We start from the raw sequence: 25,324 nt of genomic DNA, 5'->3' as shown, positions 1-25,324 counted from the left end.
CTGGGCAGATGCTTTGATTGTAACATTACTCACTCGACTATCAGCTCCTGTGCTACTGTGCTCTGGTCACCTTTTGTTTTATATTGTCTGATTTTAGTTCTTTTGTTTACTTGTTTTTATGACTGTTTGTTTCTTTTGTAAACCACATAGAACTGTGGATATAGCAGCATGTAAGTGCCAAAAATAAATTACATGTGTGTGTTACCTTCCCCCTTCAGGATTATATTGAAGATTCAAAACTGTGAAAGGTATATTAGATGTATTGCTCCCCCCTTGAGGGGTGGTGTGGGGGCTGAATAGGAGAAATAGAGCCCAGGGACTGTGAGTGGTGAGAGTCCTTTTTAGACTGTTTTGATGGGAATGCTTTGCCTCTCTGGCTTTCACTGTCTATATTCGCGTACATTTTGCAGTGGGTGAAAGTCCACACCCTGCATAAGGGCGCGTGCGCTTTCACTCACATAGAGGCCGGATGAGGTTCTAGGAGCACGGCGTATGCCCATATCCATGTTTGCACCCACAGGAAATACAGAAGAGGTGAAAATCATTTATGGTATTGCTCCTCTTAAATTATGGTTCCTAAGGGACAAGTTTGGGTGGCGCACCGAGAGGAGAACCTAAGGAACCAAAATCAAATGTTAAATGGTCGGAAAAAGTAATGCAAAGCTTTTCTGTGTGTCAGACTAGCAACCAACACACAAACTAACATTTTCTCTCTCTATATATAGGATTGTTTGCTGACTTGTTAAACTGTGCAGCATGCTGTTCCCTTGGCTCTAGTGAGAGTGGGGTTGGGTTATGAACTGGAATTATGTTATTTTGTGGTGATTTTACTTGGTGTATTTGATGTTGTAAACTGCCTTGAGGTGTGTGTGTGTGTATTTTCCCATAGAAGGTGGTCTATAAACTTGAAATGGCATAAATTGGAATGCGTTCAGTGTGTGGCTGAGAAGTTTGGGGGATACTGAGGGCCCTTGTGTACCTCATTACATCCAGGGTGGATGCAGAAAATGTAGCGACGTTGTTCAAGAAGACCGGTTACAGTTTCCGTACGGAGCCATCTAAGTGTCATGAAGAAAAAAGATAAAGCTGCCAGCACTTTGAGTCTAAATGTGGTGATTTAAATGTTCCCCTGTAAATGGGGGAAAAAGATCAGGTGCAAAAACTGAAGGGACCTCAGCAAAGTTACAGAAATTCCCACTGTCATGTTTGTATCCTTCTTGCTTTTAGCTCCATTGGTTACTACAGCACATGCTAAACCAGGAGACAGTGGAGAAGAGACCAATTTAACTGAGGTAAAGGCTTTTGTTTTGTTTCTTCATACCACAAAGCGGATGCTGTCTATATACCCCATGGTCCCAGCTGCAGTAAAGCTGTGACTGTCCCTCCTTTTTCCCACACTGCCTTGTTTTCAGATGTCCCACTTCTTAAATAACACAGGGGACAAACTGCACCCAAAAAATATGTATTGGTATTGATGCCAGGGCTGGTGCCAGGGTATTCGGTGCCCTAAGCGACCCCTACCTCCGAGTCTTATCTGTTGGAGGCATGTCCAGCACAATGCTCCCTCCTTTAGCAGCATTGGCACAGTGGCCTCTCCTTAACCTCTTCACTCACCCTCTGCCCTGCATCTCTGCTCTCTCCCCTCCACACCTACCATACCAGCATTGCCCTTTTTTCTACAGTGCCAGCATCCCCTCTCTCTCTCTCCATCCCCACCCATTCGGCACCTTCTTGCTTTCCCTACCCCACTACCTGCCCTATACCCCTCCTATCCACTCATTTTAAATACTCTCCACCCCCCCCCCCCCAAACCTACTCAGTATATGCTTACTAACACATCCCCAAAGCACATTCCACCTGCCCAGTACTGCTCTCCTAAGGCCAGGCTGCCTCCTGCTTCTGTCACCGGCGGCTCCAGACCTCTTCTTTTTTTTTTCTTTCTGTTGCTGGTGGGCTTTTGCTGTCCCCAAGATTTGGCGTTCTAGGTAACTGCCTAGTGGAAGCACCAGCTCTGATTGAGGCAGATTATTCAATTGTGGTTCTCAAACTCTGACTGCTGAGACGTTCATGATATCAGCAGGTACACTGCACTGATTTATCATGTTTGGCAATATAAGAAAGCCAAGGATTATAATGCATTAGCTTTGTGTTTTGTTTTGGTTTTTTTTTGTCAATTCAATTGTCCTTTAATTTTTTTGAAGGAAACATTTACAGAAAATAGGCAAGATGGAGTCTCCAGAAGATATATTCCTCCAGCTAGGTAGGAATTTTTTGTTTTTTTGCTTCTATTTTCACTGTCACTGGTTGTAAAGACAAATGTACTGAAATATAACTCAGTACATGGGCTGCAGCAGTACAAGACCAAAGAGTCTTGAGGAGCTCTGATGATATAAACTTCTTGAACCTGGGGATGTCACTTTTCTTGTAAGAATGCAGCCTGTAGGGTAATAGTAACATAAATTTAACTTTTTCCTTGTAGCTGAGTTCCCCACTTTTTTGCCTACTTCTATCAGGCATTTCAATTTCTCTTAATCGGTGGCTTTACTATTGCCTCCTGTCCACCTTGTTTTCCTGGCATGAAATCTCCTCTTTGAGTCTCTTGTGAATGCTGCAGGGAACAGAAGCGAACAGGACATCATACCTGTGCTGTTCCTTATTTGATAATGCAACCTGCTTCTCTCTTAAACTGGTTAACCACAGAGCCCAGGTGTTACTTGCTTTTTTAAATTGGTTAGCCACAGAATCCTTGATGTTGCGTGTTAAAAGTACCTTTGCAGTGATGTTAGCCAGCTGTGAGAGCCAGTGCTCAGTGTAATTCCTGAAGCTGGGTTTTCAGTAAGGCACTGAAGTGCACTGTCTACAGAGCCATGAGGGACAGCTGAAGAGGTCATTTTGGTTCAAACGTATACCCGTTTCTTTGAGCAGTTACCCATGACCTTTAGTCCAAGCTCCTTGCAATAGCCTTTGACCCTACCTAGATGTGAATATCAACTTGGTGCAAAGACTGGCATTTGCTGAGAACTGTTTTGTCTCCATCCTGCTGGCATTCTACCCCCTCCCCACCCCTCCTCCTGATTTATAAACATCCGAACCCCTGGGTTAGTTCATTGATGGCCCAAGGTGTTAAGAGCGCAACCATTGCGAGCATGGCCTGTGGCTGCGTAACGTTATGTTGTAGGCGAGATGATGTTTCTGCATCTCTTAAATCAAGATCTTGCGTCTGTCTTTAATTCAAACCATTTGAGGTGCTGGCACTCACAATAAAAATGTGTTTTTAAAGAATGTTGTCCACAGAAAGTGCAAACAGTTTTACCTTGATCGGAGAGGCCTCTGACGGGGGAACTATGGAGAACCTGAGCCGCAGATTGAAGGCAAGTCTCTTCCCTTTCCAGGGGCTAAAAGAAATTGCTTGCTGTGACTCTTAAAGGGCCACAATGTATCGCAACCGTGACCTCTCATAACCAGATCAGGGTTTCTTTGTAACAGCTCTAAAAGGGAGCTGGGATCCAATTCCTTGGCCATAAGGGTGACATTGGAGCTAACCAGACAGAGGCTATGGGCAGTGAATAAAGATGGCCCATTTGCATTGTGGGATCTCCTCTCTTGCTGGGGGTGGTGGAGGGGGTTAAATGGGTTCTGATTGGTCTGGAAGCCCAGGACTCAAGACAGTTCACTGGCCAAATATATATATATATATATATATATATATATATATATATCCTCCAAGAGTCACAGCAAGTATATGTTATATATCTTTTTTTTTTTTTTTTAATGTTTAGGAGAAATTTTGAATCACACTAAAACCTCTTCTGGGCATCAGGATAGTTATCTTGGCAACGCTATATCTCACCACCTGAGATAGGTGTGTGTAATCTTAATGATCATTATTGGTTCGGCACTTGCCTCCTCAACGGAAAAGCATTAAGCACGGGTCAGTATAATTTCCCTGTAGGTACCCAGATCAGTCCAGACTCTTGGATTTCGCCTCCTTGCCAGCAGATGGAGATAGAGAAAATTTTACTGACACTGCTACTTAACCACGTGTGCCACCTGCAGTTCCTCGGTATTTCTCTGTCTCCAGCAGATGGAAGATGGTGCAAAACTTGCAGTTCTGCAGTCCAAACAAACCCCGGGGGGGAATGCTCAAAAAGAGAAAAAATGTTTGAATCCAAGTGGGTTCTTCCCTGTCTGGTTGAGGTGGACGAACCAGGGGTTGGTGACCATGCACCTGTGGGGTGCAAATCTGGTGGTCCAGATCCCTCCCCTTCACAAGACCGCTGAGGCGGCTACAGGCTCAGGGTATTCTTTTATTCTGAGGCAGTCTATTCCTTTTTCTATCCTCTGTTTCTCAGCTTTGCAGGAGTTGAATAAAGTTTAAAAAAAAAAAAAAGAAGAACTTAAGACAGTAGCACAGCTCTGCTGTGAGTGCGGCTTCCTCCTCATTGGTTGGCAACTGGTGTGTGTGGCTTTTTTTTTCTAGTGCTGAGGTAGGTTTTTCCGCGTTTGCGCTCTCGGGCAGTTTTTCTCTGTCACGATGGGCCGTGGGTCAGTATGCCACACGTGTGGCTCAGCGCGGTTGTATCTCAATCAGTTCGGTTTGTGCGCCGGATATTCAGAGGGTGGGGAGGGCTCATCTGAGGACTCAGCAGGCGCAAAAAAGCATAGGAGAACCACCTTTACCGCTTCTACAGCGCTCCAGGGTTCGAGCCAGGGTGCTGATCCTTTCCTACTCAGTGCGGGAACAGTGGCAATTTTGGGTTTGCATTTGTCCCACACCATCGGGGTTGGGGATGTTCCCCCATGCTGGTCTCCGGTCCATTCTGTCTCCGGGCACGACCAGGCTGCCGGTCCCTAGCTCCTATCCTGCGGGGATTGGAGCATAAAAGACCGTTCTTTGTGGATTTTGTGGTGTTGCTGCATGAGGCTTATCTTGCCAAGCAGCTTGTACTAGTAGTGATTCACGATCCCTGCCACCACAGGGAGGTGCTGTAGGGCCAAGGCAGGATCAATCTATCAGGAAACATGTTTCCCCTGTCCAGAGGTTGTTGGATCCTCCTTCGGGGTCAAGCTCAGGTAGAGATGAGTCGGATAGTTCTGGCAATACTCCCATAGGTACAGGGGAGCCTCCTGGCCAGGATGTACCGGTGGATCCAGTGGCAAGAGGTGAGGGTCAGGGGGATGATCCAGAGGGAATCCAAGTCCCCAAGGGAGATAACCTGAAGGCAGTTTGTCTTTTTAGGAAGGAGGAGCTAGATGCCATACTTCCTCTGGATTGACTCTGATTTGGAGGGTGCGGATCTGGTCCTGGATGGGATGCATGGTCCCCCGATGGCCTTCCCATATCACAAATTGGTGAGGAAGCTGGTGGAAGCGGAGTGGGGAACTCCAGATTCTGGTTTAAAGGTGGGAAGGGCCATGGCAAAGCTTTATCCATTGCCTGAACAGTTGTCTGAGCTTTTTGTTCTTTCTAAAGTCGATGCTGCAGTTTTGGCAGTTACAAAGAGGACGATCATCCCGGTGGTAGGGTCCGCGGCATTGAAGGACGTGCAGGATCGTAAATTGGAAGTACACATCTGATTTTTGAGGTCTCTGCTTTGGGGTTGCGTGCTGCTATTTGTACTAGTTTTATGCAGGGTGCTTGGGTGCAACGGGTTCAAGAAAGCCGGAGGAAGTGGACAGGACCGAGCGTGTTGAGATGGCAGTGGCTAATGGCATGGATGCTCTGTATGATTTGGTTCATACGTCGTCTCGTATTATGGTGTCTGCAGAGTCCGCCAGAAGGTTGCTCTGGCTGCAGAACTGATCAGTGGACGTGTCCTTCAAGTCGCAGTTAGGCTCGCTCCCTTTTAAGGGTCGGCTCTTATTTGGTGAGGACCTCGAGCATTTGATGCAGTCTCTGGGTGACAATAAGGTACTTGGGTTACCGGAGGATAAGCCTAAGGGTAAGAGATTTTTCAGCCACAGGAGGGCATTTGGCTCCAAAGCAACTGATGCTCTGGTTCAATCTTGAGACAACAAGACTTCTGCTGTACATGTTTCCCTTGTGGCCTCTCATAGGCTGAGTGTTAAATCGCATCAAGCAACATCCAAGAAGAGTGACTCTCGTGACACCAGAGTGGCCATGCCATCCGTGGTTTGCGGATCTGGTTCAGCTGGCAGTAAATGGTCCAATCCGATTAGGGCATCTGCAGAGGGTTGCTATGCGAGGGGCCAATCTTTTTGGAGCAGGCGGATCACTTTTGTCGAGCGGCCAGACTTTTGAAAGGCGATGTGATTGCTAGGAGGCCATACACTTCTTTGGTGTATATCAGGAGTGTGGAAAGTGTTTGAGTCATGGTATGGGGACCACACCCTCGTTTCCCAGGTTTTGGCGTTTTTGCAGGATGGCTTAGCAAAGGGATTAGCCTATAATTCGCTCCGAGTACAGGTGACAGGCTTGGGTTGTTTTCGAGAGAAGCTTCAGAGAAGACCACTGGCGTATCATCTAGACATTGGCTAGTTTTCTTAAGAGGGCGAAGCACTTGCATCCGCCGGTTCATAGGATGTGTCCATCGTGGAACTTTAATCTTTTTTTTTTTTTTTTTTTTGAGTGCTTCGTAGACCTCCTTTTGAACTGCTGAGACCTCACCAAGATCCTGTACAAGGGGATAATCACTTCCCTTTTCTTATTCTATATTCCTCTCTATGCAGCCCAGCATTCTTCTGGCTTTAGCTATCGCCTTGATCTTGAACCGTCTGACTTTGACACACCTGGTCACTACTACCCAGTCCAAGACCTCCAGGTCCATTCCTTTCTCCAAATTAGGATACGACATGCACCACGAGAAACTGGTTCTGGATTGTCTCTGAAGTGGTAAAGGAAGCTGAAACTCTTCTAGCAACGGATTCCAACATGACAAAAGTGCCCTCTGGATAGGCCACATGTGTGCAGACACCCACGGGACTAACTCAAGTGCAGATGCCATAGAACTCAGAAACTGTAAATAATACCAAAAGACGCAGCAGACTAAGCACTTCAGCCTGCAACTTGACCACCCTCTCAGAGATTAGAAATACCTTGTCTAAGTGGGTACTAAACAGGCCCCCAGATATTCCAACGACTGGCATGGCTCCAGGTGGCTCTTTGTTAGGTTTATCACTCAACTCAGGTACCTCAAGTCTCCATGACATATCAAATCGAAATTGGCTCATCCAGATGAAATGTCAATCGTCCAGGTACGGATGTACCAGGATCCATTCCATTCTGAGGGCCGCCACCACCATCACCTTTCTAAAAGTCCTTGGTACTGTTGCCAACCTAAAGGGAAGCGCTCTAAACTGAAAATGCTATCCTAGCACCTTGAATCGCAGAAATATTTGATGGTCTGTGCATATGGAAATATGGAGGTATGCCTCCGTTAGATTAGTGATGCAAGAAACTCTCCTTTGCCAATCGCTGCTATCACTGTCTGCAGCGTCTCCATACGAAAGTGCGGCACCTGCAGTGCTGCATTGACCTTCTGCAGATCGAGAATGGGTCGAAAAGTGCCCTCCTTCTTGGGAATCACGAAGTAAAGTGAATATCATCCTAGTCCTTGTTCCTTTAGGGGAACCGGGATGATGGCTTCCAGGTGCTGCAGCCGCAGCAATGTATCCTATACCGCCGCTCGCTTGGCCTGAGAAGCACAACGGGACACCACATAGGTTTCTCTGGACATGAAAATTCTAAGGCATAGCCATCTCTTATCACTTTCAGAACCCACTGATCAGATGTGATTTTGGTCCACGCCTCGTAAAAGAGGGCTAGTCTCCCCCCGATGGCATTCATTGCGAGGTCTTACATCCTCTGGCCCTCTAGCTGGAACTATCTCTGGAAGATCTACAAGACCCCCAAAAGGACTGGTGCCTTCCTAAACCTTGTTTCTGCATCAACACAGCAGAACTCTTGTTGGAACAAAACTTCCTCATCTCTTGAAAGCGAGAATGTGGTGGAAAGCACTTATCTTTTGGGCAACTTTTTCCCTTTCAGCTCCATCAAGTGCTTCATCAACTGTTCCAGATCTTCTCCGAACAGCTTTCCTTTAAAGGGGCGACTACACAGCTGTGCTTTAGACCACACATCTGCCCAATTGCGCAACAACAGGAGTCTCCAGGCTACAACCTGACCATGTTATGTAGGGCATCCGCCACGTAATCCAGCCCAGATTCCAAGCGAGCTGCCTGGTTGGACTCAGTGGGAGCCCCTGATGTCTCCCCCTGTATCTTCTGCACCCAGCGCAAACAAGTTCTCTGCATCAGGCTAGCACAGACTGCAGCTTGAAAGTTCAATGCCGAGATCTCAAACAGCCTCTTCAACAGGATCTCCAACTTTCAATCCTGGATATCCTTCAGTGCAGCTGACCCTGCATGGGAATGGTTGTCATCTTGGTTACTGCAGACACTGCCGCATCCACCTTTGGAAGTTTTCAAAGCTCCAAGGTCTCCTCCGGCAAGGGATATGTCTTAGCCATAGCCCTGGCCACCTTCAGATCTGCCTCAGGAGAATCCCACTCCTAGTCAACCATCTTCTTCGGCAAAGAGAAGGCCTTTGGCTGTCCACGCAGCCCATCCAGTACAGGGTGCACACCTTCATTGTCCAAATCCTCCTGCGTGACCTTGATCCCCAGTTCCTCCAATACGTGGGGAATGAGGGGACGCAGTTCCTCCTTATGGAATAGTCTCACCACCCTAGGATAGTCGTCTTCTGCAACAGGAGCCTCCTCCGCATCAGGCCCACTACTTGCCGGAGCGCTCACAGGATCAATGCCCAGATTCTCATGGACCTTCTTGTATCGTCACCCTCAGAGGTCTCTTCATCTTATCCCAACAGGTATCTCAGGCCCTAGAGCCGAAGAATCCCTCTCCTTGACCTGGGCTGAGTATCCGCTCTAGACCTCTTAGCCGAGCACTGGGACTTCTGGGTGGCTGGACACTTACTTACTTCTTTCTTAGCCGGATAGGCCTTGTATAATAGCAAGACAAAATCTGAGGAAAATTCTTCAGACTCTCTGGATCCCTTCTCCACCGTGTCCTCATTTGGCTCCTCTGCCCCTTCTCTACCTTCTATAAGGCAGTGATACACTGGAGACAGAGATGGAGGGGATACCCTGTGCTCCCTAGCAACAGCATGCCTCCTGCCACATGGAGGTAACATGACCACAATTTCCTCCAACCCTACCCCCTCTCAGGGGCCTCCTGAACAGGGCCTGCAGAACACATGTAGCAACCACTTCGTGAGACCTCCCCGGGTTCCCTTCCTCACCAGAGGCACAGCCGGCGTACAAACAGGCCCCATTGAGGTGCAATCGCCTCCCATACAGGCCTGACACACACTTTCCAGCACTTCACGTGAGGCACCATGCTTCTGCTGCGGCCTGCAACAAAAATAACCAAGTGCTGTGATTGCTGCAACGCTGTCCTGGATCCCTGCTGCTCAGCCGAGTTGCGATTGGGTCCCCTCTCACCCTTTGTATCAGCCTACCATTCCCACACAGGTGACCGATCAGCCTTGCTCTCAAAACCACGTTTTCCTTTTTTTTTTTTTTTTTTGGTAAGCAACAACAACCAAGAAACCCCAAGAAAAAAAGAGAGACTTTCCTGTCTGACAGCTCCTGGGTGTCAGTGGAAGGTGAGAAGGCCTCAGAGGGAGCGAGGGAACCAGGACCCCTGACTTTCCCTCCCTCTGGATGTTGAGGGCCGAGCCAGATCAGGGATTTCCAACCCCCCTGCTCAACCCAAGGGATGACATCTCAGGGAGCACCAGTCTTCACGAACTACTTAAAATCATCTTTTTATTTTTTTTTGTAATAAACTCCAGACTGCAGGTTTGTACCTCTACCATCTGCTGGAGACAGAGAAATACTGAATGGACTCTACAGGTGGCACTCAGTTAAGTAGCAGTGCCTGAAAAGTTTTTGTTCTCTGCCTCCATTTGCTGGTAGGCATGCAAAACCCACTTGTCTGACTGATCTGGGGTATGAACAGGAAGGAAAAGTTTTTAGATACTGCCCTAAAGGAGTCTTCAAAATTTTGAGTTCACATTCTAGGAAATGTAGCCCATTACATTTGAATGGGAAAAATAATTGTTTGATTTTTATTTATTTATTTATTTATTTATTTAGCATTTTTATATACCGACTTTCCAGTAACAAAATTACTGATCAATTCGGTTCACATTCTAAACAATAACAATAACATTGACAAGTAAATGTCTTACAATGAACAGGTTGAAATAACTTGGATTAAGATATATGGGGTTAATAACATAATTACAAGCTACGGTGCCTAATGTAGGCTAGATAGAAGTTGATAGGTATAAGGTTGGGTTTTAATATTAGACTGCAAAGGTTCATGTGATTTCGTGAGATGATCTAAGTAGTTCTTTAGATGGTTACCATGGAAAGTATCATTGGCAGGGATAATCCGCAGTTTGATGTTATGGGAAAGCTTTGTTGAATAACCAAGTCTTGAGTCTTTTTTTTAAAAGTCGTGGAGCATTGTACTGATCTGAGTTCTGACGGGAGAGTGTTCCAGAGTTTAGGACCAGCTGTGGAGAAAGCTCTTTTATTTAATGCTGACTTCATCGGTGGGATATGAAGGTTGTTTCTGTAGGCTTGTCTCACTGGTCTAGTAGAGGTGTGGAATTGGAGAGGGTTTTTGAGCTCGAGTGGTGCCAAGTTGTGTAGTGCCTTGTGGGTTACTGAGAGCACTTTGAATAGTATTCTGAATTTGACAGGAAGCCAGTGTAGGCTTTTTAAGATGGGAGAGATGTGGTCTCTTTTGTTGGATTTGGTTAAGATCCTTGCTGCAGCGTTTTGCAGCATCTGTAGCGGTTTAATGGCATTAGCAGGGAGGCCCAGAAGAAGTGAGTTGCAGTAATCTATTTTTGTGAGAATGATTGCTTGTAGAACTAGTCGGAAATCTTGAAAATGGAGGAGTGGTCTCAGTCTTTTTAAGACTTGTAATTTGAAGAATCCATCCTTTACGATGTTATTTATGAGAGATCTGTTATTCATTTGGTTATCAAGTATAACTCCTAGATTTCTGACTTGTGGGGACATTGTTAATTGAGTAGACAGAATGGTACTGGGATGTGTATTGGTTCCGTCTTGGGAGATGAGGAGGTATTCTGTTTTGTTTTGATTAAGGATCAGATTGAGGCTAGTAAGCAGGTTGTTGATTGCTTGTTGGCAGGAGTTCCAGAAGTCCAGAGTTTTTTGGAGAGATTCAGTAATTGGAATCAGTATCTGAACATCGTCAGCGTATAAGTAGTGGATGAGATTTAGGTTGATGAGAAGTTGGCAGAGTGGTAGAAGATATATATTGAATAAGGTTGGAGAGAGTGATGATCCCTGCGGGACTCCCAAGTTGCAGGTGACTGGTTGAGATTCTTCCTTGTTGACCTTGACCTTGTACTGTCTATTCTGTATGGGTTTTTTTTGTTAGGTTATTGGTGATCTTTTTGACATCATGTCGGGCCAGACTGATGTGGACCATCCTCTTTGTGAAGAGTGCACAGATACCCTTCTGGACCAATTGGATACACAGCTGAACATCACCGAGAACGAATGTCAGAATTACAAGTATGTAGGGATTGTAAGTGGGTCTGAGGAATTTTCCACAGACTTTGTCTTGCTGTTACACAAGGCCTACCTAGCTAAGAAAGAAGCAGCGAGTAAGCGTCCAGCCACCCAGAAGTCCCAGCACTCTGTTAAGAGGTCTGCAGCAGATACATAGCCCAAGTCGGGGGGGGGGGGGGGGAGGGAGAGAATCTTCGGTACCTGGGACTGGGAAGTGAGCAATAATGCATACAGGGGTGAGGATAGGGACAGGAGAAGTGGTTTTATGACACCCAGTGTGGTAGTTTGCTGTTGCAGCAGCAGCAGTGAAAGCATGAGAAGTGTGCAGATGGACTTCATTGTATAAGGCAGTTATACTTTACTTTCTCTTAAAGCATGTTAGCTGTGAGCCATATTCCAAGCTCCATTTTAACATTTAGGTTCAAGATGTAGACCTCTTTATTAAACCACATCAGACATATCTGCCATTAAAAAAAAAAAAAAAAAAAAAGCCACATGTGGCTTCCCAGCATGTGTACTTTTTTTTTTTTTTTTTAAATGTTTACTGTTGCTAATTATTACATCTATAGCGCTTCTGGAAGTACGCAGCAGTGCACAGAAACAAGTATTAGACAATCATGCTCTGTGGAACTTACAATCTAGTCAAGACAGATTATGCTGAAAATAGAGATGAATGCAGGTAATACTGTTAAAGGAGGGGTTCCATACACCAGTTCTCAGGTAACTGATGCGCTCATCTGAACACCTACTCATTTGTGAAACTGGCTATAATGTGCAAATTGTGTACTATGAACACACAGGTGTATATAGTGCTATTATTGTTTATTTAATGCTTTTTTTTTATACCGGCATTCATGATACAATCATATCATGCCGGTTTACAGGGAACCGGGGTAAAAAACAACATAACATTAAATACTGAATATTAAATGTTAAACCAGATAAGAGAGGCAAAAGTTACAATAAAACAGGGTAATGGAACTGGGGGAAGAAGAAGACAAAGCAGAAAGTAACTAAAGTCAGAAACAAATATATCTGTAATAATAGCTATGACGGATCAGTGGTTTAGGGAAAGGCCTGTTTAAATAATCAAGTCTTAAGCCTTTTTCTTAATGTCAACAGGCAGGGTTCTTGTCTGAGTTCAGGGGGAACAGCATTCCATATGGTTGGTCCCGCTGTGGAGAAAGCCCGTTCTCTATTTGCTAGATGATGGGTGGATTTAGTTGGGGGGACGTGCAAGGATCCTCTGTAGGCTTCTCTGATAGGTTTAGACGAGGTGTGGAGTCTGAGTGGGAGTTGAAGGTCAAGCGGGTTCGGTTATGGATGGTTTTGTGGATGATGGTAATAAAGTACACTTACAGATGACTGACTATATGTTCACACTAGTGAAAATACCCATCAAAAGTGATGGCGGAAATTGGCTTGTATGTGATTAACCTCACTCCCTCGATGAAGGACACTGAACGTCTATACATTGTAAATGTACTTCTACCATTTTTCTGCCAGACACAGTGCCTGCACGTGCCCCCCCCCCCTTGTGAATGGAAGTCTGGGGGGATCAGGGGCTAGTTTGACCCATCTGACACTGTAATTCCTGGCTTGCTGCAGATGTCTGTGCCAAGCAGGCTGGAAAAGCTCCTCTCAGTCACCAGCAGCAGCGTGGAGTGCGGAGTAATTACCTCTCTCTTCCCACTGGCCCATGAAATAGCGATAGGGGAAGAACAAGAAGTGTTGTCAGATATCTGTTAGCTCGGGGCCGGGGCAGTTGCTCTGATTCAGGCTGCATCCTCCTCCTTCTCCCTCCCCCCCCCCCCCCCACCCCCCCAAGGATGGCACTGACTGAATGTGTGCACAGGCCAGAATTAGGCCTTGCCCCTGTGCACTCAGTTAATAAACAGTGTGTGTTTCCTGTAGACACTGCCTGGAAATTTTAGAGCAAATGAATGAGGAGAAAAAGGAGAAGCTGCAAGCAGAGCTGAATGAACTTGCAGATGAAGAAGCGAGGCTGATCCAGGAACTTGAAGATGTGGAAAAGAGCCGCAAGCAAGTTGCAGAAAATTTTGAAAAGGTCCGAGAGGAAGCAGAGAGATTGGCCCAGGAGGAGGCTCAGTAAGTTTACCATGGCTGAAAGTTTCTTAACAGTACTGTAGCTAGATCAATGTACAGGTCTGAGATGACCTTGACTGGATGGAGTTAAAAAAAAAAAAAAAGTTTATTGCCCATTGGTGTAGAAGGAAAGTATCAAAGTATTGCTCTGAAACAGCCACCTCTGTTTTTATATTTAAATCCAGTGGAGGTTTTGTGTGATCCAGGTGGTAAAAAGCAGGGCAAATAATGAGGTCCTCTTGAGCTAATCCAGGCTTCAGGCAACACAGCCCCAGCTTCCAGAAGCCCCGCATCCCTAGCAACAGAAGCGCGTGCCTAACAGCGCATGCATCTTACAATTCCTTATTATAAACTTACTACAGATTTTATACAGAAGGAATTTAATTCAAACAAAAGTTAATAAGGTGGGTAATTAATATCTTGATTGATTGTGTTTTGAGGGTCACTGCAAATATTAAATAAATCAATAGACTAAAGCTCCTTTAGATTAGCTTTACATCTCTGATCCCTTAGAAATTTTAACTCTATAACAAATCAACAAAATTATGATGCAGGAAGTAGTCCAACAGTGAGAGGGAGGCTTTCCAGTCTTTTGCACTGAGTGCCACATGTATGATTATCCTCCCAGCTAGCAAGAGGTCATATGTGTATGCTAAGTGCAAAGAGCTCCAAGCCCTCAGAGAACGAATATGATCTCTGGAGGCTGGAGGAGCTAAAAGAGACAAACGGGTATTTCCCTGTACGTACCCGGATCAGTCCAGACAGTGGGTGGTGTCTCCCTTCCAGCAGATGGAGTTAGAGAAAAGCTTTGAAGGGTGCTCTCTTATAGCCTGGAGCGCCCCAGACAGGTATATAGAGATAAGAACATAAGAACATGACATACTGGGTCAGACCAAGGGTCCATCAAGCCCAGCATCCTGTTTCCAACAGTGGCCAATCCAGGCCATAAGAACCTGGCAAGTACCCAAAAACTAAGTCCATTCCATGTAACCATTGCTAATAGCAGTGGCTATTCTCTAAGTGAACTTAATAGCAGGTAATGGACTTCTCCTCCAAGAACTTATCCAATCCTTTTTTAAACACAGCTATACTAACTGCACTAACCACATTCGCTGGCAACAAATTCCAGAGTTTAATTGTGCGTTGAGTAAAAAAGAACTTTCTCCGATTAGTTTTAAATGTGCCCCATGCTAACTTCATGGAGTGCCCCCTAGTCTTTCTACTATCCGAAAGAGTAAATAACCGATTCACATCTACCCGTTCTAGACCTCTCATGATTTTAAACACCTCTATCATATCCCCCCTCAGTCGTCTCTTCTCCAAGCTGAAAAGTCCTAACCTTTTTAGTCTTTCCTCATAGGGGAGCTGTTCCATTCCCCTTATCATTTTGGTCACCCTTCTCTGTACTTTCTCCATCGCAATTATATCTTTTTTGAGATGCGGCGACCAGAATTGTACACAGTATTCAAGGTGCGGTCTCACCATGGAGCGATACAGAGGCATTATGACATTTTCCGTTTTATTCACCATTCCTTTTCTAATAATTCCCAACATTCTGTTTGCTTTTTTGACTGCCGCAGCACACTGCACCAACGATTTCAGTGTGTTATCCACTATGACACCTAGATCTCTTTCTTGGGTTGTAGCACCTAATATGGAACCCAACATTGTGTAATTATAGCACGGGTTATTTTTCCCTATATGCATCACCTTGCACTTATCCACATTTAAATTTCATCTGCCATTTGGTTGCCCAATTTTCCAGTCTCACAAGGTCTTCCTGCAATTTATCACAATCTGCCCGTGACTTAACTACTCTGAACAATTTTGTGTCATCTGCAAATTTGATTATCTCACTACTCGTATCTCTCTCCAAATCATTTATAAATATATTGAACAGTAAGGGTCCCAATACAGATCCCTGAGGCACTCCACTGTCCACTCCCTTCCACTGAGAAAATTGCCCATTTAATCCTACTCTCTGTTTCCTGTCTTCAGGGATGATCTTCAGGGACATAGTAGAGAAGTCCCACATCCAATCTGGTAGCCCCTGTGCTGCCTTGGAGAAGAGAAGATCACCTGGAAGGAGAGCATCAGCTTGATGAGGCAGGAAGCAATCCTGTAGCTAGGCCCTGCCCTCAAGGATGTAATATCCTCTCGTACTGAGGATAGATCTCCAGGGGCATGTGCCCAGGAGGGAAGGGTTAGGATAGCCATTGTAGTTGATAATTTTGTTGATTAGGAAGGTTGACAGCTGGGTGGCTGGTGGATGTGAGGATCGCTTGGTAACTTGCCTGACTGGTGCGAAGGTGGTGGACCTCACGCATCACATAGGATTTTAGATAGTGCTGGGGAGGAGCCAGCTGTCTTGGTACACGTGGGTTCCAATGATTAGGAAAGTGCAGGAGGTTCTGGAAGCCACATTTTAGAATTTTAGGTAGAAAGTTGAATTCCAGAACCTTCAGGGTAGCAGAAGTGATCCCTATTCCGTGGTTCAGGACCCCAGAGGCAGGTGGAGCTTCGTGTGGATGAGACTATGGTGTAGGGAAGAGGGTTTTAGGTTTATTAGGAACTGGGCTTCATTTTGGGGAGGGGGGGATCTTTTCCAAAAGGATGGGCTCTATCTTAACCAGAGTGGAACCAGGCTGCTGGCACTAACCTTTAAAAAGGAGATAGCACAGCTGTAAAACTATATAGGGGAAAGCAGACAGTCACTCAGAAGTGCATGGTTTGGAATGCTGTATCTTTGAAGGATACTAAGAGAACAGGGAACTTAGGGCATCCCAGTAGAGAAATTTGCAATAAATGCCAAAGTGGACCAGGTGTCTTTAAGTAAAGAGCAAAAAGATTCTGAATTGCCCTTAACTGATGAGCAGGTTGTTAATACAAACATATAGAAACATAGAAGTGATGGCAGAAGAAGACCAAACGGCCCATCCAGTCTGCCCAGCAAGCTTTCACACCTATTTGTTTTCATACTTATCTGTTACTCTTGGCCCTTATAAGTAACATTTTGGTTCCAATTCCCTTCCACCCCCACCATCGATGCAGACAGCAAGAAACATACTTTGAAATGTCTGTATAGAAATGGTATGCTGCGTGGCTCAGCTTGTGCAGCATGTGGGGACGTAAGCGCGTGCCTCTCCTGCAACGGAAAATGTTCCCGATACCTCTCTGTTGGGGAGGGCTCTTCGGGTAGCGCAGTAGAGGCTAAAAAGGCCAGGCGCTGTGAGTCTGGGAGACTCTCACTGGCACGGCAGCCTGTCTGCGATCCCTTCCCGCTGAACGCGGGAACGGCGACCATCTTGTCTAGCTTCAGGGCTGCCGCAGAAGGGGAGGGGGATTTCCCTCCTTGTGGTGGGGATCTCCGGGGGGGGGGGTCCAGATGCTGGAGGGCCCCCTCTCTGACAGTGAGGAAGACCTTCAGGGGGATTCTGATGCATCTTCTACCTTTTTCTTCCGAATTTGTGCTGCTTTTGCACAAAGCTTATAAAGCCTCAAGCCCTCTGGCTACAGGAGCCATGAAGGTCAGGTGTGTCCCAGGGCCGACACCTGCTGCAGAGGGTTCTTCCGAAGACTTGGGTGGATGAAGTGCAAGCGCCAGATCCTCTGGGCTCGGATCCAGTTTTGTCAGATCAGGACCCGGATCAGGAGTTGTTGAAGAGCTTGGCTGTCAACGGTGATGATCCGAAGGTGGTACGGTTGTTCCACAAGGAGGAGGTGGCCCCCTTTTACCAGCGGTTCTACAGGAACTGGGTATAGAGGTCCTGCGAGAGGATTTGGAATTGGGGGCAGTGGATCCAGTCATGGTTGGCCTCTGGGGTCTGACGAGGTCCTTTCAGTTTCATAATTCTGTCAGTGCCTTGCTGTTAGGGAGTTGGATTCTCCCGAGACAGGCCTGAAGGTCAGTAGGGCCATGGATAAATTATATCCTTTGCCAGAGGATGCCCTTGAATGTCTGAAAGTCCCAAAAGTGGATGCATCTGTTTCGGTGGTTACTAAGAAGATAACCATCCCAGTGGCCGGTTCTACAGCTTTGAAGGACCTTCAAGATAGAAAGCTGGAGGTGCACCTCGAGAAGATTTGAGATGTCTGCCCTTGGTGTTCGAGCTGCTATATGTAGCAGTTTTATGTTGAGGGCCGGCTTATGTTGGGTGCAACAGTTACAGGTGGACAGGTCCTTATCTGAATCTGAGACAAGATAAGCGGAGCATCTAGAGGCCATTGCGGCATATAGTGCGGACGCCTTATACAGTCTCATCAGGACTGCTTCCAGGACCATGATGTTGGCAGTTTCGGCTCAGAGGCTCCTCTGGTTGAGGAACTGGTCAGCCGATGTTTCATCCAAGTCCCAGTTGGGAGCATTGCCCTTTAAAGGGAAATTGCTCTTTGGTAAAGACTTGGAGGAGGAGATTAAGTTTCTCAGTGAGATAAGCCGAAAACAAAAGGCTCTCTTCCTCCCCATTCCCGCTTCAGAGGCAATTGGCGGTTTCGGCCGCTCAGAGCATCAGGAAGTTCTCAGAGACAGTCCTCAGGTAGGCAACGTCTTGAAACCAGTCCTTTCGAGGGCATAGTTCCGGCAAAGATGGCTCTTCCCTAGGTGGAAGTGGAGCCAAATCCACACAATAAGGCGAGGCTGGTCCACTCCTCAGTTCTGGTAATAGGCCAGCTGGCTCTGTTCTTCAAGGAGTGTACTAAGATCACATCCAACCAGTGGGTCCTCAGCGTGATAAGTCAAGGCTACGCTTTAGAACTTGCTCGGCCGTTAAGAGGTCGGTTCCTTGTCTCCCCGTGCACTTATCAAGAAAAGAGGCTGGCTGTGCGGGAAATCATTGCTCATCTTTGCAAGATTGGGGCCATCATGCCTGTCCCCCTGGGAGAGCAGGGTATGTGCCATTATGCCATTTATTTCATAGTCCCCAACAAGGAGGGCATATTCCGTCCAATCCTAGATTTAAAGAAGGTGAACGTTGCTGTAAAGGTTCCTCTGTTTCGGATGGAAACCTTATGTTCAGTGATTGCCTCGGTGCACAAAGGGGAGTACCTGGCGTCTCTGGATTTGACAGAGGTGTACTTACACATCAGAATCTGGCCCGATCATCAAAAATATCTGAGATCCATGATTCTGGGAGAGCATTTTCAGTTTTTGCATCCTGCCTTTTGATCTGGCAGTGGTGCCCAGGACCTTTACCAAGGTAATGGTCATGGTGGCTGCAGCACTCCGGAGGGACGGGGTCCTGGTCCACCCTTATCTGGACGACTGGCTGATCTGGGCGAAGTCTGAGATCCTTTGTCTGAAGGCAGTGGATGTAGTTCTCGACCAATTGCGCTCGCTGAGTTGGATAGTTAATCTGAGCAAAAGTCATCTTGTTTCTTCCCAGGATTTCAAATTCTTGGGGGTGCATTTCAATACTAAGGTGGGGAGGGTTTTCCTCGCCGAAGACCAGATTTCCAAGTTGCAAGAGCAAATTCGTGTATTATTGCAGAAGCAAGTACCAAGGGTATGGGATTACTTGAAAATTCTTGGGTCTGTGGCATCCACCTTGGAGTTGGTTCCTTTGGGCATTTGTTCAAATGAGGCTTCTGCAGTCAGCTTTACTATCCCGCTGGGACCCGTTGTCAGAGCAGTTTCAGATTCTGCTTCCCCTTACAGAGTTTGCTCGATCCAGTCTCTCATGGTGGCTCCTGCTGGACACGTTAAGGTGGGGTGTGGATTTGGAAATACCAACCTGGCCGATCGTCACCACAGATGCCAGTCTTTCCAAGTGGGGAGTGATGTGTTGGAACCAGTCTGTGCAAGGCTGGTGGTTGGCAGAAAAAGGCTCGTAGTCCATCAGTCGCTTGGAGATGAGATGTATGCTTAGCCCTTCAGGCATTTCTGCCCCTGGTGAGGGAAGAGCCAGTGAGGATCTTGTCAGACAATGCAACAACTGTAGCTTTCACCAGTCGACAGGGGGGGCACCAAAAGCCTGGCAATGGCTCAGGAAGCCCGAGATTTAATTTGCTAGGCGGAACAATACTTGGAGTGGCTAGCGGCCTCCCACACAAATGGGCATGGACATCATACAAGCGGATTTTCTGAGCCAGCATTAGCTAGATCCCGGAGAGTGGGAGCTGTCAGAGGAAGCGGTATGCCTCATCTGTCACAGGTGGGGCACACTGTGCATAGATGTAATGGCAACTTTTCACAGTGCCAAGGCCCTGTGGTTCTTCAGTCGACGAAAAGAGAGAGAAACAGAAGGGGTGGATGCCTTAGTTCTGCCTTGGCTAATGGGGGGTCCTTCTATATGTGTTTCCGCCTTGGCCGTTGGTCGGCAAGATCTTGTAACGCATAGAAGTCCATCCAGGCGATGTGATTTTCATTGCCCCAGAGTGGCCGAAGCATCCGTAGTTTGCGGACTTAGTCAACCTAGCAGTGGATGGTCCCTAGCTAATCTGCTGCGTTAGGGTCCCGTTTGATTGGATCAGGTAGATCGCTTTTGTCTAGCAGCTTCGCTTTTGAGAGGGAGCATTTAAGGAATAAGGGTTATTCGGAAGAGGTCATTGATACCCTCTTGCAGTCTTTCTAGACTTCCACTTCCCTGGCATATGTGAGAGTATGAAAAATGTTTGAGTCTTGGTGTACAGGGCAGAATGTGGATCCTCTGCGAGCCTCGGTGGTTGATGTTTTGGCCTTCTTGCAGGAGGGATTGGTTAAAGGTCTGTCCTTTAATTCCCTTAGGGTTCAGATAGCAACTTTAGGCTGCCTTCGTGGCAAGGTTCAAGGAGTATCTCTGGTGGCCCATCTGGATGTAGTGCGTTTTTCTTCAGGGGGCTAAATATTTGCGTCCTCTGGTTCAGAAGCATTGTCCGTCCTGGAACCTTAATGTGGTCCTTAAGAGCATGTGTGCGTTTCCGTTCAAGACTCTGAAGCGAGATATTATGAAGGATAGCACTTTGAAGGTGGTTTTCCTGATGGCAATTGAATCTCCGAGCTTCAGGCTTTATGGAGAGAGCCCTTTATGGGAATTTCAGATGCAGGAGTTTCCTTGAGAACGGTTCCGTCCTTTTTTGCTGAAGGGGTGTCCTCATTACACTTAAATCAATCGGTGGAGCTTCCATCCTTCCCAACTTTGGATCCTGTGATGCCTCATGCTAAAGAGTTGCGATGGTTAGATGTGAGGCATGCCTTGTTGAACTACCTGAAGGTTACGAACAAGTTCCGCTTGTCAAATCCATCTTTTTGGCTATGGAGTGGTGCCAAAAAGGTTCAAAAGGCATCAAGAGCCTCCACTGTGCAGTGGTTGAAAGAGGCTATTAGCTCTGCGTATATCTGTCAAGGTCACCCTGTTCTAGAGGAGCTAAGGGCACATTCTACTCGTTCTCAGGCAGCCTCTTGAGCCGAGTGTCGTCAAGTTTCGCCACAGGAGATCTGTAGAGTGACTACTTGGAAATCGTTGCACACTTTCACCAGGCACTACTGCTTAGATGTCCAGGTCACAGAGGCCATGGGTTTTGGTGAAAGTGTACTTCGAGCGGGACTCTCACAGTCCCAACCTGTTTAGGGAAGCTTTGGTACATCCCAGGATCTGGGTACATACAGGGACTGATCTGGGTACATACATACATCTGGACTGATCTGGGTACATACAGGGAAAGGAAAAGTGGTTCTTCCCTGCTAATCTTCATTCCTGTAGTACCACAGATCAGTCAGAGTTCCTGCCCAATAGAGGAAATGAACTGTACCCAAGCCAGATGAAAAAACAAAGGCAACACCTTTAACTAATCTCCCCCGAACAAGCAGTAGTAAGAGGAAACCTAGTAACATCAAACATGTCCATACAACTCTGTGTAGGACTAACAAAAACCTGTGCCATTCTTCAGAGTAATCACAACTAGAGACTGAGCGGACTCTCCAATTCCCCCATACTGAGGGACTACAGGTGGCACCTTGGGCTAAATGGTGGTGTCAGTAAAACTTTCTCTGTCTCTATCTGCTGGAGAGGAGGCAAAACCCAGGTGTCTGGACTGATCTCTGGTACTACAGGAATGAAAATTTATCAGGTAAAAACCAATATTTTCCTATACTTGGGACCATATGAATTAAGCACTCCCTCACCACAGAGGTATGAACTAGATAAAGCACTTTTTATATATATTAGTATTAGCAGCTGCTCTGACCTTTTAGCTCCCTTAGGCAACAGGTAAACTGCTTCTGTTCTCAAAAGCAGTTGCTGTCTGCATAATGGGGCCCAAATTTAGACATTTGACACAACTGTAAGATGTGAAAAACATACGTGTGTGTGTGTATGTATGATTCTTGACTGTGGCTTATGTTGAGTCACTCCTTGAAATTTCTCAGGTACCAGAAGGAGTACAGTGAGTTTAAGAGGCAGCAGCTGGAACTGGATGATGAACTAAAGAGCGTTGACAATCAGATGCGTTATGCACAGATTCAGCTGGACAAACTGAAGAAAACAAACGTCTTCAACGCCACCTTCCACATTTGGTAAGGCTTTTTGCATATTAAGGGTTCTTGTCACTGCTGCGGAGAACTTCAGGGGATCAGTTGGCTAATGAGCCTTGCTTTTAAAGGTAGGAAAAAAGTAGATGTTTTAAAATTCACTATAGGGTGACCAAGGTGAGACACTTTTTAGAACAATAAAGTAAAAAGGCAGGTAAGTATGCACATTAGGGAGTAGAGTGACAAACAAGTTGCATAATGAAGCGTGTTTCCAGGATGCACACGTGCTAATCCAAAAAAAAAAAATATCTTGCCCTGTCGGATCCCCATGAAACTCCTAACGTACTGAAAAATAGGTGTGGATAGGACACAAAATACAAAGGTTAGTGGGGAGGGGAGGACACATGGTAATTTCATCAGCCTTCTCTTGGAGAAGTGGAGGTAATGGTATATTTAAGATTAATCTGACAGCCAGTGTAGAGAAATTTGTGTGCTACATTTTGAGAGTGAAAACACCTTGAACCATAACGTGTGTTTTTGCCCATAGGCACAGTGGGCAGTTTGGCACTATTAATAACTTCCGACTGGGTCGCCTCCCCAGTGTCCCTGTGGAGTGGAATGAAATTAATGCTGCCTGGGGACAGACAGTGTTACTGCTGCATGCGCTGGCAAACAAGATGGGCCTGAAATTTCAGAGGTGAGTGAGAGACCTTAGCGTTTGATGGCAAGGGATCAAATTAATGTACAAATGCACATATATATATTATATATTTTTAAACATTCTCCTCTTTTAGATATCGGCTCGTCCCATATGGAAACCATTCATATTTGGAGTCCCTCACAGACAAATCAAAAGTAGGTTATCTACAAGCTTTTATATGACCTAACAAACAATTCTGAACCATAACTAAGCATTGTGACAAGAATGAGTGATTTTTATTCCCGTTCTTGCCAGTCACACAAAAGGGTGGTTGGTATTAACTGGAAGTCACTCACATTTCTTGAAGTGTTATAATTCCTTTTAGGATATAGGACAAGGATTCCAAACTAAACTGCCTTTCCAGAGAAATAATGCCCGGGGCGGCCCCCCCCCCAAAACAAATGCAAACAGCAATTATGTGAAAACACGAACGCCTCAATCAAAGCAAATTAACAAGCCTAATAAGCATTAGGAGCAAAGAATATTGTGGGGAACCTCAGTCAAGTCCTTGATAAAGATGTGTCCTTAAAATACAAAAGCTTTGTCATTAAGGGAATGGTGTGTTGCAGTGCTAGAGGGAGGGAAGCCCATTTTTAATTTTCTGTTTGTCAGTAATAATGCCTTCCAATGTTAATGTCCTAGATATCTTTGCTATGATAAATGCCCGTGTTAAATGACTCACTGCTATTTCACTCTCGACTCTGATGCAGATTCTAGCTATTGTTGATTTTGATTTACAAACTTAATAGGCAGCAAATGAAGAAGATGTGACGGTCCAGGTTCTTATAGCAATTGCATGGAAATAAAAGTTAAAATATATTTTTATTAGTCTAGTTTTTTATTATACTAACTTAATATATTGACTGGCTTTTGGGAGCTATTACTCCCTTCCTCAGGACTGATCTATGGTATTATAGAACCGAAAATTAGCAGGTGACATTTCCTAGCTTATAACCAGATGGACTTGGGACCAATAGGTTATGCTCCCCTGCCAGCAGATGGAGACTGAGTCCGGTTTCAAAGCAGATGTCACCCTAAATACACCCCTGCAGTGTGACCTCAGCCCGTCAGCATTTCTCCGTCTCCAGCAGATGTAGACATGCTTTCCCTATAGGGGTCACTGTACCTTTTTGGAAGAAGAAATTGTACTTTTAAATTAGAGAAAATATTGAGCCCCACTCTCCTGCAGGGATACCTACGGGTCCCTCCCCCAGTTGAGAATTCCTGAGGTGATTTCCGAGATCCCTCAGAAGTGTGCCTTGGTCCGGTTCCCAGTGTGGACTTTGCTGCTCAAGCAACTGAAAGTTAGTGGGTGTAGGAAGCCGAGCTTGGCGGTGATGGCCTCTTCCCCCACAGCAGGAGACATCTCTTACTCAGCCAGTAAGCGCTGAGCCCAAGTAAGTTTAAAAAAAAAAAAAAGGAAGCATTATCTTCAGAGAAGAGGGGTTTCGTTAAGACTTCCTCCGGTCTCCTTGCTAGAAGCGCCGTACCGACGTCGTTCCTGATTCCATTGGGGCATAGGGAAGTGGGCTTACGAGGGGGTTGAGTGGCCCCCCTGGTGGGCTAGGCCCCACTTTACACTTGGTCGGCACACTGTGTGGTGGGCCACAGCAGTGCCATCTTGCACGAATTTTTGTGTCTCATATTGCCCACCATAGGACGTCAGTACATGCGGTGTGACGGCTCTGTGCACATGCCGCATGCGTACTTAAGTGCAAAATAAAGTAAGCGCAGGATACAGGAAAAGCCAGTGCATGGGCTGTGCGTGCACCTCGTAGCTCCCCGCCGAGACACTCAAACTTTGTGCGCACAAATTTTTAAGCGCAAGCCGATCGAATGCACAGTTCCCTGTACGTACCAGGATCAGTCCAGACACCTGGGTTGTGACTCCGCACCAGCAGATGGAGACAGAGCAAAACTTGTCGGGCATCCCTACATATAGTAAGGTGCCACCCACAGCTCGTCAGTCTTACTCTGTCTCCAGCAGATGGGGCAGGTCCACCCACAGTCTCTGGTGATCCTGGTTAGTTAGTCAGGAGATTTAAAAAAAAAAAAAAAAGGAATTTATTTATAAGGCAGTTGAGGGTTTTTTTTTTTTCAAGAAGATCCCGTCCAGGTCCTGCAAGCCTCCCAGGGGGGTTGGAAGGTTCTGAGGGGACCATCCCCCCCTGGTTGAGGCCGCTGTTGAGGGCTGAGAGCCCGGCCCTTTCTGGCAGCAGCGTCGGGGGTTGACACCGGGGAGCCCGGTTCACTCACCTCCGTCGGAGAGGAAGAATCAGGACCGGGGCCAGCAGCAAGTAAAAAAAAAAAAAAAAAAAAAAAATTTTTGTACTTTCTTTACGGTGCCGGCCGGTCGCTCTCTCTCTCTCGCTCGCTCCTTGTGTTCGCGGGTAGTAAAGGGGGGCCGCCGGATTGCCGAAATTTTGTGTCAGGCTTGGTTTTTTACTTGCCTTGCTGTCCGGCCGCGCGCCGCTGCAC

General features: G+C 46.3%; 1 protein-coding gene across 1 annotated transcript in view; it reads left to right on the top strand.

Moving 5' to 3' along the window:
• BECN1 (beclin 1) overlaps positions 1-25,324 on the top strand; it is a 49,810-nt gene that overhangs the window by 5,789 nt on the left and 18,697 nt on the right. Inside the window, exons 3-10 of the mRNA XM_029574162.1 lie at positions 1,228-1,292; positions 2,202-2,260; positions 3,281-3,371; positions 11,464-11,600; positions 13,512-13,706; positions 22,045-22,191; positions 22,694-22,843; positions 22,941-23,001. Of these exons, the coding sequence (XP_029430022.1) occupies positions 1,228-1,292; positions 2,202-2,260; positions 3,281-3,371; positions 11,464-11,600; positions 13,512-13,706; positions 22,045-22,191; positions 22,694-22,843; positions 22,941-23,001 (905 nt within the window). The remainder of the gene's footprint in view (positions 1-1,227; positions 1,293-2,201; positions 2,261-3,280; positions 3,372-11,463; positions 11,601-13,511; positions 13,707-22,044; positions 22,192-22,693; positions 22,844-22,940; positions 23,002-25,324) is intronic.

Source organism: Rhinatrema bivittatum, chromosome 12, assembly GCF_901001135.1.
Source record: "Rhinatrema bivittatum chromosome 12, aRhiBiv1.1, whole genome shotgun sequence".
In the NCBI taxonomy this organism is placed as follows: domain Eukaryota; kingdom Metazoa; phylum Chordata; class Amphibia; order Gymnophiona; family Rhinatrematidae; genus Rhinatrema; species Rhinatrema bivittatum.
The sequence above is the reverse complement of the archived record's forward strand: the minus strand, read 5'-3'. Positions and strand labels throughout refer to the sequence as shown.